Source organism: Anomalospiza imberbis, chromosome 6 (genome assembly GCF_031753505.1).
Source record: "Anomalospiza imberbis isolate Cuckoo-Finch-1a 21T00152 chromosome 6, ASM3175350v1, whole genome shotgun sequence".
Classification (NCBI taxonomy): domain Eukaryota; kingdom Metazoa; phylum Chordata; class Aves; order Passeriformes; family Viduidae; genus Anomalospiza; species Anomalospiza imberbis.
Genome location: NC_089686.1, coordinates 25,769,016 through 25,785,993, shown reverse-complemented (window position 1 = coordinate 25,785,993; position 16,978 = coordinate 25,769,016). Strand labels below are relative to the sequence as shown.

General features: G+C 44.4%; 1 protein-coding gene and 1 long non-coding RNA gene across 2 annotated transcripts in view; both read right to left on the bottom strand.

Annotated features, from left to right (window-relative positions):
- EGLN3 (egl-9 family hypoxia inducible factor 3) overlaps positions 1-7,219 on the bottom strand; it is a 28,184-nt gene extending 20,965 nt beyond the window's left edge. Inside the window, exon 1 of the mRNA XM_068192952.1 lies at positions 6,511-7,219. Coding sequence (XP_068049053.1) covers positions 6,511-6,867 — 357 coding nt within the window. The 5' untranslated portion in view covers positions 6,868-7,219. The remainder of the gene's footprint in view (positions 1-6,510) is intronic.
- A 5,597-nt stretch (positions 7,220-12,816) lies between these two features.
- LOC137475555 (uncharacterized) lies at positions 12,817-15,909 on the bottom strand. Its single transcript, XR_010999949.1, has 2 exons — positions 13,906-15,909; positions 12,817-13,272 (listed from the first exon to the last, which is right to left on the bottom strand). It is a non-coding gene; the product is annotated as an uncharacterized lncRNA (long non-coding RNA).
- Positions 15,910-16,978: the final 1,069 nt, after the last annotated feature.

Sequence of the window (16,978 nt, the reverse complement as noted above, 5' to 3'; positions counted from 1 at the left end):
AATGCAAAGTAACAGGCCACTTTTCCTGCCTACCTCCTGTATTGCATCAATGTTATGAGAATCAGATGTCCATTTTAACATATACTGCTCTTGGCAATGAACTGTATGAAACGGACTGAATTATTCATTAACAATTACCTTGGGAAAAGGCACACAAATATTAATAGCAAGGATCATTAGGAAGAAATTCTTCACAGAAAGGGTGATTAGATATTGGAATGGGCTGCCCGGGGAGGTGGTGGAGCCACTGTCCCTGGAGGTGATTGGATGTGGCACTTAGTGCCATGGTCTAGGTGACATGGTGGTGTTCAGTCACAGCATGGACTCAATGATCTCTCAGGTCTTTTCCAAACTAATTGATTCTGTGATTCCATAGCCAGCTCTCCTCCCTCCCAAAATGCAAGCTCAGCGGGATAGGGCACTGAACTCTGAATCTTGTCATTTCCTCAGTGGCTTTCCCAAGGATACTGCACCTTGTGATGCCACACACACATCCCCATGAGTACAAAGGACAAACACTCCCCATGTAGAGGCCTTAATGCCACCTGTATTACAGTCACACCGGCAGTCAGTGAGCAATGAGTCCTCACATAAAAGCAACATGAGTGGCACACACATACTTAAGCTTGCAAGTGATCAAGCTGTTGGCCAGCACACCAGTAAGGCAACATCTGCAAGTCCGTGGCATTAAAAGCTGACATGGTAGTAACAAGAACTGCTAGCAGAGCAGGCACAGCAATGAATAAGAAGTTACTGCAGAAAATGCATGACCAATATATGAGAGATTGTGGAAAACTTCACAGCTTTGCCACCATTGTGTAACACCAGAGTCTAGCAATACTCTCAAAGAACTGCTTACTGTAAAATTACAAACAAAAAAAAAATTGCCCTGATGCCACAAACACATGCACAAACTCAGGGTAAACAGATCATTCATATCTTTACATTGCCTGAGAGCACTGACATTTCCCTTCACTTACAGTTTTAACCACCTTCTGCCTTTCTCTGGGACTTTGGCTGTAAAGCATGTGGACAGGCTCCTGGCACAGTGTGATAAAGGTCGCTGGGTGGATACAGACTTCTCTGGCAAGAGGGGGAAAGGAAGACTAAGAAAAGCCACCTGGCAGCCAAAGGCTCTGGTGTAACACACACTGAACTCAGCAGGTTTTTGCCACTGCCTACCATGAAATAAGTTTGCCAGTGCACTACAGTCAGGTTTCTAAGAGTGATGATACATAACAGCTACTGAATTCAAGCTGCTTGCAACTTCAACACCTGAGTATTAACTCAAATACCATTCCCTGGAGGCTTCCCATGCTTCTGAACCCACTTACAGATATGTGCATCACTGTCTGTAAAATATTGATCCATTTCTCCAATGCCCTGTCCCTGCTGAAAGAAGATTTTATCCAAAAGATTCTCCAAGTGCCTCTTTCAGAGAAGTAGTTATTTTGAAAGTGTCAAAAGTCATTGAGAATAATTTGATGAAGAACAAAAACAAGTGTTAATATGCCCAAGTTTATACTCATCTGATTGTCAAGTAAAAATTATACATTCCTGTGTATAATTAACCAGGCTAACTAATCTTGCTTGACAAACTCAGATATAAACATCAGCTTTGACACTGAGCCAAAGCAACCACACTAGGATCTGTGCCAATGCTGAATTCTTCAGTCTCATATCATAAAATGACTTGTCTGTTGTATTTTCAGTTCCAGTGGCTCTGGACTCTGCCGGCAGCTGGCCAGAAGAACAGATTTGAACTTGTGCATTATGGCAGAACATGTGCATTTGATTAGAAGAAAGAAATTATGCATATTTCTTCTGGATAGTGGTATTCATCAGACCTCCCATTGTAACTAATTGTAAGACATGTTGCTACCCAAGTATCAAAAACACCTTTGTAACATACCAGTATATCTCAAGAGGCAGTACTGCTCTTCAGCCTGCTATAGCTAGAGTTTTCTGTTATCTCACTCTTCAAATGAGAAAATTCAGCATTTCACTGTGTTTTAGTTGCAAAGGATAGAATTTGAATGTTATAGAACAGCACTTTTCTTTCTTCATATATAAATGCAAAAATGCCTTACCTCCTTACCCGAGTTATGAGGGACTTGGTAAAACTACTGCTGTGACATCTCATCCATTCCTTCAATTCTCAGGAACAGATATCTTGATAACAACCTGCTATGCAGACCATATTTCAAAACCTAGGTAGGTTCCAGCAAACACTCACTAGCTATGAACTGTCACCACAAAAGACTTACTTCTCCTTGACCGTTAGAGAGGGTCCACCAGGGTGGGATGAGCAGGGTGGTGTTATGGCAACAAGCAGAGGAAGCACATTTTTGAGGAGGTTCACATCCCATAGGGACTTCTAGATTAACTAATCTCACATTGAAAACAGGTGTTTTTTTTAAACTTCAGGCTATACACTCGACACTGAATGCGAGCAGTTCTGGGCTGAAAACATCAGTCACAGGCTTCCTTCAACAGAGAAGCTCTTAAGATTATGAATTCTTGCTTTATTTTCAAACCAGCAGGACTCACTGGTGTCCAGCAGGTGCAAGATGGGCTGAAGTTCCCCAGTGGCAGCACTGACATGGATTTCAGCCCTTGGTGGTACCCAAGAGGGTATCTGTGACTCAGAGCAGGACGTGCTGCTCTCACGGCGAGGTGCATAGTCCACTCAGAGTGCAGCCACACCAGTTCAAAGTACCTTCCACCCCTCGCCGTGAGGACCAACGCAGCACTGGCAGCACGTCAAGCCCTGAGTCAGCTGAGGTAACCCAGGGCAGCAAGCACCGATGGCATTGCTCTGGGACCCTGCCCAGCCACAGGGAGAGCTGCCCTTTTCCAGCAGAGGCAAAATGAGAAAAGGGCAATACCACAGCCTCTTAGCAGCAGATGAATTACACAGACACCCCACTGCAAACAATTTAACATTTCCACACACTAGCCAGCCAACCTAGTTCCTACCATACTCCGGCCTCCTCACATCAGGGACTTCCAAGTTCCCCCAGGCTCCACAGAGTCTCAAAAAAAAAAAAAAAAAATCTCCAAAGACACTCCACCCACCACCAAAACATTTCTCAAGTCTTCAAGGAGAAATTTATAGCAGAGTATTTTCCTACAGGGCACCCCCTGCAAATGGCAGTTAACCCCAAGAAGGAACTTTGGGACCTGGGGATTCAGAAGCTGCAGCAATCACCCTTTCACCTGCAGTCCCTGGAGCATCACCTGATCCAGAAGGCACTCTGGATGACTGGCCTTACAGGCCAAGCTGCAGCTTTGCTTCTGACCTGGAACACCCAATAGCTTTTCTCCACCAAGTAAAGCTCCAGCAGAGTAGTGACAGGTCCTCAAAAACAGTAACTTCTGTCCTCATGCCAGAACATCCCTCTGCACAAGGACATCAATCTTCTCACTCTGAGGAGAAGACTGAACTTGGGTCAATTATGTCTCAGTGATGTCCTTAGCCATTTACCTACTAGAAAAGGGGAACCATTGTATTATCTTACTAGAAAATGGAGACTAGTTGATGAGAATGCAAAAGCCAACAAGCAGTGCATTGGGTCCATCAACCTTAAACCATGTTTCGATCATTTAACCAGCAAGTATTTTAAAATACAACTTTCACCAAAAATAGATTTGCATCACTGGTCTGCAAAGATGAAAAGTTACATTTCATGATCAGCCCTCAAATGTCAACCAGCAACTCCTATGAATACCCAATACCCTTTAAAATTTCACTTCTGTTCGTTCTCTTTGATGCAATCTTAACTCTCTCTAAATGCTCTTGAAATTAATTTGGAAACAGCACAATCCTAACTGACTTGTTTCTCTCATTTAGCTGAAAGGAAAATTTCCTTTATTGGACAAAAGTTGTTCAGGACTTATGTTTGTGTAGCTACAAAAATATGAAGCACTTCACACTAAACTGATACAATCTGACATAAATTTACTAGGCAAATCTCTCACCTTCTTCTAACACTTAGGCTGAAGACTAAAGTCATACTACTTATTAAAAGTATAAACCTTTAAATAATGATGGGCTGATATGACATAAGTACATTTTCATGACAAATTGAGTTAACATGTACCTAAAGGCTTACATTTTAAACTAATTGTTCTGAACTCTTAGTTCTGAGTAATATCTATATCCCAAAACAATAAATTACAACAGCACATGTCCCACAAAGATGTTGTGGTCCAGTTGTCCATGAACACCCCACATCCCCACAAATGTTAAGCTGTGAAAGTTTTGTGGGCATTCATTTACATGCATAATCTGTCAGATAAAATAAAAATATGCTGAATTTAAATTTGGGATTTGTGTGTGTGCATTCTTAAGACTGCCGATGATAAGCAGAATGGGAAGGTTTAGTGATAGAAATGTCTTAAACCAACGTGGGAACCTGCATGCACTGCAGTAATCAGTTGTTAGTCACAGGAATAATCTTCCTGCTGAAGGCATCCCACGTCTCAGTTACAGACAGCAGCTGCTATTCCAGGGCCTCACATACCCACAGTACTTATTATTACTATAACAATGGGATTGGTTACTATTAATGACTGATGAAAATTTCTCTGTATTTGGTTTTACAAACAATATTAGGTCCCTTTCAGTCCTGGACTGTTGTGCAGCACTTCCATGTGCTGTTTGGAGTCTGACAACTTTCACATTAAGGCACAAGAGCCAGAAGTCTTTCTTCACAGTAAATAGCTGGCTGCCTACTTATAAAACAAGTTCTGTTCTATTTTTTATTACTATTTGTACAAGAATGCCTTCAAAACCACCAAAACTCTGTCTTAAAACCATCTCTACAACCCAAAATCACTGCCCAAAAGACCCTTCTTCCCAGCCAGCACCAACAGCCTTCATTCATCCAGCTGATTTGTTTTCCAAATACCTTGTAGAAAAGCTGGACAGCCTCCTTCCACACCAATCCAGCGTTTAAATAACCTCCCTTAATATCCACCCCTGCACACACCACCTTAGCCAGAAATGCACTTTCAGTAGTAAACAGAAATCACCCAGAGAAAGGATGAGGATGACCCTAAAGATGTGCCAAGGCAGGATGGTTATTTATGCCTCATAATACAAGGCTTTCAACAGGAATAAGTAAAATCCAATCTACCCACATTTTAAAACATACCTACCCAAGCTTAACTGACTTGATAATCAGTAACTCAATAGAGCTAAGCATAAGGAACAATGTTTCAACCTTTATTATTCCCACTACCGTGTATAAATGTGTGGGGGTGCATGCACAGGTTTCACTGTGTTCCCAAGCAACTGGTAAACATCACTGCACTTTTTTCATCAATTTTCAGGAGGGAATCGCAGTACCACCCACACATGCCCTTAGTCCAGTGCAAGTCAGGATCAAGAGAAATGCCTAACTTCTCCCTATAGTCATTTTTAAAAAGTTTCATTGTTTTTGTTTCTGGCATATCTCTAACAACAGTAGACCTTTTGAAAATGTACTATGTCAAGTCAGAAATAAAGAAATAAGGATGTTTTCAGCATTCAGGACAACAAAGTAAACTTAGTTCCAAGCTAGTTCACTTTGCCGTAGCAAAACAGACAAGGAAAGAAAAGACAAGTTATCCCCACACTAATGGCATTGCAAGTGCAAATAAACTTCATTGGAAAAGAAACTAATAAGTGTCCCCTCCATTTCTGAGAAAGCCTAGAAAAAAAATTTGTCTCTTTAAAACAAAAATTTGCTATGCTCAAACTACTAAACATCCCGTATTCTGTGCATACTCAATGCAGTAACGATAACCTCTTCAGCTCTAGAACGGCGACGAAGTTGGAACCGCGAAACTATTCAGAATAATACATGGGCGAAAACATCTAAACAGTCGGATCAGAGCCAGGTACGTTCCCAGGGAGAGTGTGGAGAGCTTGCTCCCCCTCGAAACGTAGCCAAGGTTAGACGTTTTTGGTGGGGTACGCCCCGCACTGGTCCACTCGCACCTGGGGAGAGCACAGGGAGAACCGGGGTGCAGCCGGCTCCAGCCCCACGGCGAGAAGCGAGGAGCCGCCTGCAGCCCCCGGGACGGCTGCGAAGTGATGGCCGATGTCACACAGGTGAAAAGGCAAGGGACTGGACGGGGTCCGGCAGCCGAAAAGCCCGGAGAAAACCCAACAAGGGAAGCTGCGAGGAGCCACCCCGGAGCGCTGCTGGCACCGGCGGGGCGAGGGATCCGCAGGGGGCGGCCCCGCTTTCAGCGGGACCCCCGCACCCGGCGGCAAGGGCTGGAGAGCGGCTGCCGTCACGGGCGTCCCTCACGCAGCGCACGGTGCCTCCGCCACCCGGGGCGGTGCTGCGGGACAACCCCACGGGACTGCCCGAGCCACAGGCACCCGCCGATAGCGCCGACGCGCCACGGGCGAGTGCCCGTGGAAAGTTTCGGGCAGGTCCCACCGGCAGCTGCGAGGCGGGTCGGGCCGGCTGGGAGCCCGTGCCGGCGGGCGGACAGGACCCCGCGGACCCTTACCTTGGATCGCTCTTTCACGTAGTACTTGCCGAGCCGGCTCCCGCAGTACATCACCAGCCGGTCTATCAGCGTGAGGAGAAAGCTGATGGCCTCGCAGCCCTCCTCCGTGCCTCCGATCCACTTGATCTGGTCGCCGCGGAGGTGCCGCTTGGCGACACCGCGGCTGGGGCCGGCTAGCTGCCCGTCGGCCAGTTCCCCGTCGCGGTGCATCCGCTTCACCCGTTCCAGCACGCAGTCCCCCACCACCTCCCCCAAGAAGTTGTCCAGGTAGCAGAAGCCGATGTCGTGCAAGCAGGGCACGACGTACTCCAGGGCGATTCTCTCCAGGTCCAGCCTCATGATGTGTCCCAGCGGCATGGCGCGGCGGGGACGGGCGCGCCGCTGCTCTGCCGGCGCCCGCGCTGGGAGGCGATGCCCGTGGGGCCGCCGTCCGCTCCAGGCCCAGCCGGGCAGGGGCTCCGCCGCGGCGCGAGGCCAGGTGAGGCGAGGTAAAAGTTTCGCCGCTGCGGGCTCGGCTACGCACCGCGGCCCGGCGCTGCGGGAGCGGCGGTGCTGCCGAAGCCCCGCGCAGCTGCTACCGCCGCTGGCGCCCCAGCAGTGTGCGGGAGCGCCCCGGGGCGTGCGGGAAGGGCGCGGGCAGCCCCCGCCCGCGGCGAGGAGGGCGGCAGATGGCCCCGCGCCGATTAACGCGCCGGCTACGTGCGGGATGTGTGCTCGCGCCGCCGCACGTGGGAGGGGCCGCCCGGCCCGGCGCGATCGCCCCGCCCCCTCCCGCCCGCGGCGGCCCGGACAGCCAATCGCGCGGGGCGGGGCGGGGCCGGCCCGCGGGGAACGCGCGGCGAGGGCTCCCGCACGTGCACGGGGGGCGTGGCCCGCGGTCCCGCGCGCCCCCGGAGTGGGCGTGGGCAGCGCCATTGAGGAATTCTCCGCTGGCATGTCGGCTGCGACCCCCGCGCCTCGCCCTGCTCTGCTCTGCCCTGCCACTCGGAGCTCTTGGAACAGTTCAAGTGAAGTCTGCAAATGCCCCGCCGGGGCTCTCCGGCCGCCTCTTACCTCCGCCTACCGCGGCGGCAGTTTCAGCACCAGACGGGAACTGTTGCATTAGGCGGCAGATACGGTTTTTCTGGGCCAAGAATGCACCTTTTACAAAAGGTTTACGTAGCAAAACAGCACTTCCCTTGAATTCGTTATCCCCAAGGGCCCGCCAGGTTGCTCGGCTCTGGTAGGAGGAAACACCTCCCGGGCCGTCGGCGGTTTCGTGCCACGACGGGACAGCTGCGGTCAAACCGTGACAAAATTCGTTCTAAACCAAAACTCGCCTTTCCCCCGCGTGCCCCTTGCCGGTAACGCTGTCCCTGCACCGGCCGGCCACGAAGTACGGTCCCACGGTCGCTGTTGGGTCTGTTCGACCGAGCAGCATGCTTTCGCGTAAAATGCCTCCTGAGAAGCGAGCAGCAGACACCCGCTCAGCTCCGCTCACACACGCCCGGGATTTGCTAAACAAACGAGAGACGCCTCTACAGAAACCAAAACCAAAGCAAAGTCACGTTGCGGAGAGCTGCTGCCTGCGGCCAAGCCGGGCGGGACAGGGCGGCCGTGCGCAGGTCGGTGTCTGTGAAGTTACCGATGCCGCACGGCACCGCGGCCGCCCGTGTGCCGAGCGCATCCATCCTGCTCGGCGGCACCTGCGCTGTGCCCGGCGGCCCCGCGGAGTCCGCGCACACAGACGCACTGACACACACGCACCCCCTCCGCATCCCCACGGGTGGCAGCGCGGGCTGAGCTCCGGCAGGGAGCCTGCAGGACGCGGTCCGTGTGTGTGCGGGGACGTGCCCCGCGGAGCCCGCCCAGCGCCCGGCACAGCGGTACGGCACGGCACGGAGCGGGACTGACATGGCTCCGGCTGGAACCCGGCACATTTGACCCCCAAAAAAGGCAAAATTTGTGCTGGTTCTTTTCTTCCCCTTCACGTCGCGAATCCTGACGGGATTACAAGCAGTCCGTGCTGCTGATGCTGCTCGAGCTGCAAACTCCAGGCCCCTGCATATGCAGGAGCGGGTCACGTATTCCACGTTTGTTCTCCTTGAATCCAGTGGTATCTACCCCACAGTGCATAGCACTAAGCACAGGTCTAATACTCTAAAATTATTCCCTGACAGCTCTGTCGAGAGCCGAGCAACATTATATCAGATAAATTCATATGTGGTGAGATATGGACTATCAAAGGACCTTATTTGATTTAGGTACACACTTCACATTAAAGTGGGGTTATAATTAATAAGATACAATTCTGAATCTTATTAATCCCTTAATGCTTATCTGAAAAATCAGTCATGTATGATAGGTTAAGAGCAGTTGTCATAATCAGCAAGAGATGCAAGATTAATTCAGCTGCAAAGTCTCAACGTTATGAAATTTGCATACATTTGGAAATATTGCTGATGCATTATTGTACTGTTTACACATTTTTATTATATAAAAGCCATTATGTGCCAAAACCCTTTGATTTTTTCCCCTTTTCTTGTTTACACAAACATGCAAATATACAGTCCTGTACCAGAATCAAGTATTTGTAGATGCTGAACTTCCAGCCTTTCTATCAAGTGTAATAATGCTGCTTGGACAAGTCGAGGGCTAAGAGGAATGCCTTCTGGCAGTAGTTGAAGTTGGTCTTTACAGCTTTATTTCATTCTTTTTGAAAGTTTGAAATTACGAGTTAGACTGATGCCAGATCTCCATCAGAAAAAGTTGCCTCAGAGAGTTAGAGATTTGTCTTAGAAAACGGAGTCCACAGCCCCAGTTGCAGAGTGATGTTCACCGAGTTGTAAATACTTTTGTTCCTCCAGCACTGATGTCATATCTTCCTCAGGAGGGTATTCGCTGCCCTTTGTTGGCAAATCAGGTTTTCTGGTAGACAAAGTGTTTTGTTGCTTGAAGCATGATGTGCTTTTCATACTAGCATTTGCAATAGCAGTCAGATGCATTAATGTTCCATGTGGAGATAAAACATCAGGAGGAACAAGAGTACTGATTCTCTTTATTTTTATTTATTAGTGCCATTTCACTTCATCTCTGTCCCTTGATGATGATTATAATGAAGGTGTGTGACAGAGTTTGTGATTGCTTAGGTTAGAACCTCTCCATGCATGCAGACTGCACCTGGAAACAGTTTTCATTCCATGGTTATAGTTTGTAACCTGAGCAATCACAGCCTCTATCGCACATCACCTTGATCATCACCAAGAAAGGACTAATTCTTGCCTAGCCCACAGACACTCTTCAAGAGGTCTCTCATTCCCCTTAGGGGTAGCTAAGCTGAGTTGAGAGATGCTGGGCTGCAATTGTAGTAATTCCCAAGCTAAGCCATGAACTTGACAATAAAAAGGAAAAGCAGTCCTCAGTGTATACTACAGTGTATGAGAACCACCCAGAAAAATAAATGAGCTGGAACAGAACCAGACATTGAACCTTCCATAGCACTTCTTGTGACCACTCCACTGCTCTCCAAACAAAGCTATCACAGAGCATGTACAATATAAGTGTTGCACAGGGCACAAACAAAGGACTGAGGGTGTGAAATCTGGCAATTCACCTCACCTGCACTTTTGGACATGCATAAAGTTTGTTTACAGTGCTGTGCATCTCAGGCATTAAAGGTGTCACCACATTTTAATTAAAAATCCTACATCATTCAATTATATATGAGCAATCCCTCTGCCATGTAAAGCTCTGTTTATCCTTACAATGTAGAATTTTTTTTTCACTTCTAAAATTAATTCTGCGTTTTCTTATTTTCCATTTCATCTAATTTTGAAAACTTCTGAGTCCTGCACATCTGTTGCTTTCACTGCCAGTATGGCACACATTAGAGTTCAGTAGACTAAAACAGGACATTAGGAAGCTGGCAGAATGATTTTAAGGAGATTTGTTTTAGAGGATTAGAATAATTGGTGTCAGTCAAGCCTGGAAATTAGTTATACACTGATGCTATTTTTTTTTTTTTTGACAAGAGAATTTACAGATGAACTGCTTCATACTTTTTTAGAGCAAGGAGTTCTTCTAAACATTTTGAGTCTTGTTTTCAGATTTTTCCTGCTGGAAAGCCAGACTTCTTCAGTGCCAAGGGCTGAACTGCAAAGGCTCCAGCAAGAGAAAGGGAAGAAGGGAAGAGTATTCTTTATATCAGTGAGAAACTGTAAAACTGTAAACTCATATCATAATTTGTAGCGCTGATGTCTCATTATCCAGTGAGAAAATAACTGAAGTTCTGCCTACAGAAGGTACTTTTCTGACAATGTTGGTATGGTTATACAACCCCTCTGGCCAAGGGGCAGGTAGTGTTTGTACAGGGATGACACACCAGCGCTACCACACCTTGCCATGGCTTCCTAAGAGGTCACTAACCCCACCTGTCCTTCCCATCCCTCTACTGCAGGTTTCAACCTCTCCTCTACAGCACTGGCAGAAGAGAATACGTTTCTGCCTCAGCCCCTTCAAAAGTGCAAAGTCCAGAGCCTTACATCCACCTTCTCTGGGGGCTTAGTTTTACACAGAAATAGCTGTGGCATCAGCAGCTGTACCATTCCTTTGCCTGCTCTGCAGGTATCAACTCCTGGCAGAGCAGCTGTGTTTTGGTGTGATGTGTCCTCCAACTGCAGCCACAAGACTTGACAGAGCTCCTTTGTCAGCAACCTTAATATTATGTCACACTGAGAGCAGGAGTGAGGGCAAAGGTACCTGCCATGGCTTGAGCTGACCTAACAACTCATTCAGCACCTTTTTCCCCCACACCTCTCTTTGCACTTGCTTTGGCACACTTTGGACTCCGTGATGGCTGATGTCCTTTGCTAAGGTGGCAGAAAAGCAATTCTGAGCAAAAAAAAATAAGAGTCATTTGGAGAGTTATCTTAGGTCCAGTGAGATGTGCTGGAAGGATGGGAACCATTGGGACTGACCCCTTTGGGCAGCAGTGAACAATTTGATAAGCAAGAAGGAACACCAGCTGTCTGGCTGAGGTGGTGACTCTGCCCCTCAGCTCTGCCCTGGTGAGACCCCACAAGGAGTGCTGGGTCCAGATCTGGAGTCTTCAGCACAAGAGGTACATGGACCTCTCAGAGCAGGCCCAGAGGACAGGCACAGAGATGACTGGGGGCTGGAGCACCTCTCTTATGAAGACAGGCTGAGAGAGATGGGAGAAGAGAAGGCTCTGTGGAGACCCAATTGTCGTTTTCCAGTACTTACAAGGGTTTTTAAAAGAGAGTGAGAGGAACTTTTTAGATAGTGATAGACAGAAAGGGGCAGATAGTGATAGAACAAGGGTAAATGACTTGAACTAAAAGAGAAGAGGTTTAGACTGGATGTAAGGAGGAAATTCTTTACTGTGATGTTGCTGAGGCTCTGGAACAGGTTGCTCAGAGAAGTTGTGGATGTCCCATCCCTGGAAGTGATCAAGGCCAGGTTGGATGGGGCTCTGAGCCATCTGCCCTAGTGGGTGACATCCCTGCCCAGGACAGGGTGTTTGGAACTAGATGATATTTAAGGTCCTTTCCAACCCATGCCATTCTAATGATACTGTCATTGGTATCTTCCCTTCCTTTCCAGCCATCCAGCCTAAATGAGGTTTGAGTTAGTTAAAGTGTGATAAACTTTCAGGTAGGCTTTGACTAGTCTAAACATCTGCTAAAGATTGCTTTGTTTGTAGTGGGCTGGGTATCTGATGCACCAGTATCTTCCAAATCCTCACCTTGGGAAAAAACAACACTATAAGTGGTGTTAAGGCTAAGGGAGCTCAGCTACCTGTCAGCCACAATCAGGTGTTTTATCAAGGTTTTCCTAAAGCAGTTTGGGTGTAAAAGTGGCTCTTTGGGAAACGAGATTTCCAGCTTCCTGATAGGATTAACTGCTCCTGTCTTGTTCCAGCAGCTCGTGAGGAATGCCAGACCTTAAACTTGCAGTTTTACTGGCCTGTGGTGCATCTCTTGTAAAGCAATGGATGTTTGTGGCATGTTGTCAGCTGCCTGAGGAGCCCTGGGTTGTTCCAAACTGTCCTGCAGGGAGTTAGCAAGTGAGCAGAATGCAAGGAGAGCAAAGTTGTAGTAAATGCACTTCATGCACAGTCTGACAATATTGCACTAAGCAGTTAATTTTATGGCTATCAAGTATCATACTGTCAAGAACTCGGAATTAAGTATGGCTCTGAAGTTAGAAAAGGCAACTATTGAGATTTTCATTATGTAAGCAGAGAAGTTCAATATGGTAAATAGATAGCACAAAGACGGGAAAACAATACATTTTGAGAGTATAATATTTTTGTAAAATGACATTTCAATGAATTTTAAATTGTTAACATCTTTGTAGGAATCAGAGTGTGCAGATATCCATATGTATATTTCCATGTTTTAGAGAGGTTTGTCTTCCCTTTTTGATTTTGATTGATCACTTAAGAACTATATCCAATGCAAGTATTTATGTTTGAAATTAAATAGAAAATTACTATAGATAGCATTAGGATCAATTTAAAAGTTACTTCCTTTTTAAGTAGATGTTCCTCCCCATAAACCATATCCCTTTCTCTCAAGTGTATCTCAGTGTTTCTGGAATTAAACAGTAAATCCTGGTGACAGAGAAATAAGTCTGTCCCAAATAGTGCATTGTAATAAAATAGAGGATATGTCCAGGAAAACAGTAATCCACAATCCTTTGATCAGAAGACTGGAGCCATAGACGTGTTAACTGCATTGCCAGGGATTTCAAGCCAGAGAACTATAACTGTCAGAAACATAAATTTTGACAGACAAGAAATCAAAGTTCTCAATATTAAAGAGACTTTTAGTGATAAAACCAGATCTCAAAATCTTTTCTATGTCTTTTCTTTCTCAAAGACATTAACTTATTATTAATATAGATGAAGAAGAATGCCAGAATGTGTTTAAAGTATCTTCCCTGCTGGTTTGCAGATGTTGAGTTTTCACATTTCTAGTTTTCCCATAGCTTCCAAGGAAAACAAGAAATAAGTATGTGATGTGAACAAAAATCAAAACAAGAGGATATTTGAAGATAGACAGTTTAAGGGATCAGCCTTGCTACTTTTCCTGTTCTATTAGTTAATGAATGAGCAGTCGTTTATTACGTGGGTTTTATAATTAAAGTCGCTGCTGTGCAATTGTCAGTACAGGCAAATTTAATTTCTGAGAAATCTCTAGCTGGCAAGAAAAATTACAGTAGACTTTCAGCAGTTACTAAAATGCCAGTTAGACAGAGCTGTCTGGGTTGGGTTGTTGGATGTTTTTTTTGTGTGTGTGGTGTGGGGTTTTTTTTATTTTTTTTAAGTTGCTGAATCAGAGACAACAAAAAACCTTATAAAGGGAATAAAATCGTAATTCTGGTTCTCCTTACCTGTTTCAGATCAATATGAATACAAAAATAGTCTTCAACATGGGGGAGTGTGATTTTGCTTTATTTTATTTCATCTCCTTGCCTTTTTATTTAGGAAGTCCTTACCTAGGAGTGGAAAATTTTTAAGCAACTTAGTGAGCATAAATTTATAACTCATGCCTTATCTCTCAAGAACTATGGCCCTCCATTTTGGCTTTAGATTAAGCTATGATACAAGTTAAACAAATAAACAGAAACCGAAATTTTTTTTAAAGTTCCTGAGTGAGAAGTTAAAATGTTTCTAGACCACTTAAGATATTTGAAGTGGTGTGTTTCTGCCTTTTATTCCTATCCTACAAGTATAGGTCCTTTATACTGAAATATAGACTTTTTTGCATCAGAAAGATAATAAATCCCATAAAATACAAGGCATAATCATTTTATTAAAAATAGAATTTGTATTTTTACATAAAGATCACAATAAAATATTTTGAATTTTGGTTTCTGTCATACAAAATTAATACAGATGTAAGCTTTTTCTATATTATAAGTTTGATAATTAGGAACAGATGTTCAAGCACTTGGACATCTTACCCTATATGTAATTACTAGAATTGTCCTCCTAATCATAGCATGCAAAACTGATCACTTACCATACCTAATTAAAGCAATTTTTCCTCCTAATGCAGAACCATGAAAATACTGTTCCCTAAATTCTCTTCTGAATAGCTTGCTAATAAAACTTACACAAAAGATTTGTTTTCCTCTCTTAAATTAATTTTTCTAATAAAACTCATCTATTTTGTAGGACATTTGCCAGATGTTATTCTGAACAGTAGTGCCTAAGTTTTACTTTGGCTGCATAAAATGTAAAATACATGTTCATGTAAAGTTTTAAATTTGATAATTTATGCATATAAATAGTTGTAGTGCCAGCCTTGTAGCAAAACTGCAGTTAGGTTGTCCTGTACACAGTTCTAAACACCCTCATGGCAGGGCAAAGGGTTTGATCTATTTAAAATATGACTTTCTTTTTTTGTAAATTAAATTTAATCAAAATCTTGACAGTCATGCATTTCTGAAGATCTTGTAGGTGGCTACCACTTGTTCACACATTTAATTTTCTGATAAGCAATTTCTTTTCTTATTGCAATTTTTTTTCTGATAGCAAGCATTGATAGCAAGCTACCCAGCCACATAATAGCAACAAAAATCAATGCTCTTAGGTGATTTTCATAAGTCAAGCATTAACAGCAGAAGTCACAGTAGTTATTGATCCCACTTGCACAGCTTTCAGCTCATGTTAGCCAAATGCTATGCTATTCCTCTTAAACCTGAAAGTCCTTGTCCTGGTGTTTAGAACAGCATGCACAAGGCTTTTCTATATCTGACACGAGACTCCAACTCTCTTTGCTGGCCAAATGACATCACTTTTCACAAATCACTTGCAACTCAGAAAAAAACCCCAATACTTGTAATTAAAACCTGCCTTTTCAAACATACTTAGCTGTTTCCAACTAGCCAGTAGTGTCTTTACCCAGCAAAACTTTCTAAAAGCAATTCAAAAAAAGAAAATTCAAGCCTTCATGTAGTGCATTAAAAAAAGAAGACTCTTAAAGGAATTATAAGTATTGTGGAAAAATACTGTCCGTATCTGTTTTCATAAGTGTTGAAATAATATTTGTGTCCTATGGGAAAATGTAAATGGAATTTATGTTACAGGCAAAAAATGGTGACTTAAGTGATAGATCAGGGGATTTAATGGAGAAAGGTCTTGTGTGATGACTTTCTTGCCTAATTAAAGCAGAAGGACAGGAAAATACCATAACCATAAGAGTTGACCAATTATTTCATTCATATATATTTAAAGCATTGATTTTGTAGACAAGCCAATGTTCCTACAACTCAAAGTAAGGATCCAGTTATTCCTATTTATTTGTCAGAATGGATTAATTTACTTTAATTCATGTTTTTCATCATTCTTCCACAGAGAAGAAATTGATGTTAATATTTTTTTCCCTGTCTGACTGTTAGCATGCTAGTATGTTCAAATAGAACCCTTAGATATTGCAACCATAATCTCTCCTTTGAAGAGGGACATTTTTGTCACCAACATTTTTTTTTCATGAGGGATCTTTTGAGCTACCTTTCCTGAAGAGACACTGCAGTAATTAGACTCAGTTCAAAATGTCATTCTTATTTAATAAACAGCTCAGTCTCACTTTGCAGTTCCTTCATTGCCTTTTTTTGGGATTTCCAAGTCAGAGTATAAGTAGCTATTTACTGCCAAAAACCTACTGGGGGTTCAAAAACAGCCTCAAGGACGTCAAGCCTGGACATCACAGAGCAACACCACCTTTGGGAATGTGGGTGCTCAAACCAGAGAGGAGCAGCTAGTATCTTCAGTGGAGATTTACCTAGATTAAGATAATTTGAGCAGATACAGGTAGCTGCCTTATCCAGAGACTGAAGCAGCCAGGCACATCTTGAAAGCTTTATGTCTGTGCTAAATGAGCCTCTACCTAATTCATTCTTTAGCAATTTTCTGAAAAAAATATATAATTTTTTCTGGATGTGTGGAAGAAATAAAAATAGAGACTACCCATGACTAAACTTGTCTTCCCATTGTGTGGTTGTGAATAGAAACTTCATCTGGACTCTTCTCTGCACTGCTGTGCTCTGAATGATCAGATAGTGTGATCTGAAGAAAAAATCCCCTCTTTAAAACTGTTCTTTTTCTCCCTTCCTGAAGGAAGAAAGAGGTGTTTATGTTTTGCAGAGAAAGATTTTTGGCAAATGACTGCACCCTTACTTAACTAGGAATTACTGATGATGCCCTCTGGCTTGGGGGTGAGGAATCACCTGAAGAGATCTGTGCCACATTGTGTTGTAATTTTAGAGGTTGATTACACTCTTTGCTTAGGCTTGATCTAGGCATGAGTCTATCCTGCGGTCCCAGGAGAGTATTCTTAAGGTCATCTTATATCCCAGAAGCTACTCTGCCTTTATAAGTAAGAGAAAATTGCCTGATGAAAATCCACTGAAATCTGGCATGTGACCTCAGTCAAGTCTGGGGGGAAAAGAGATTTCTTGT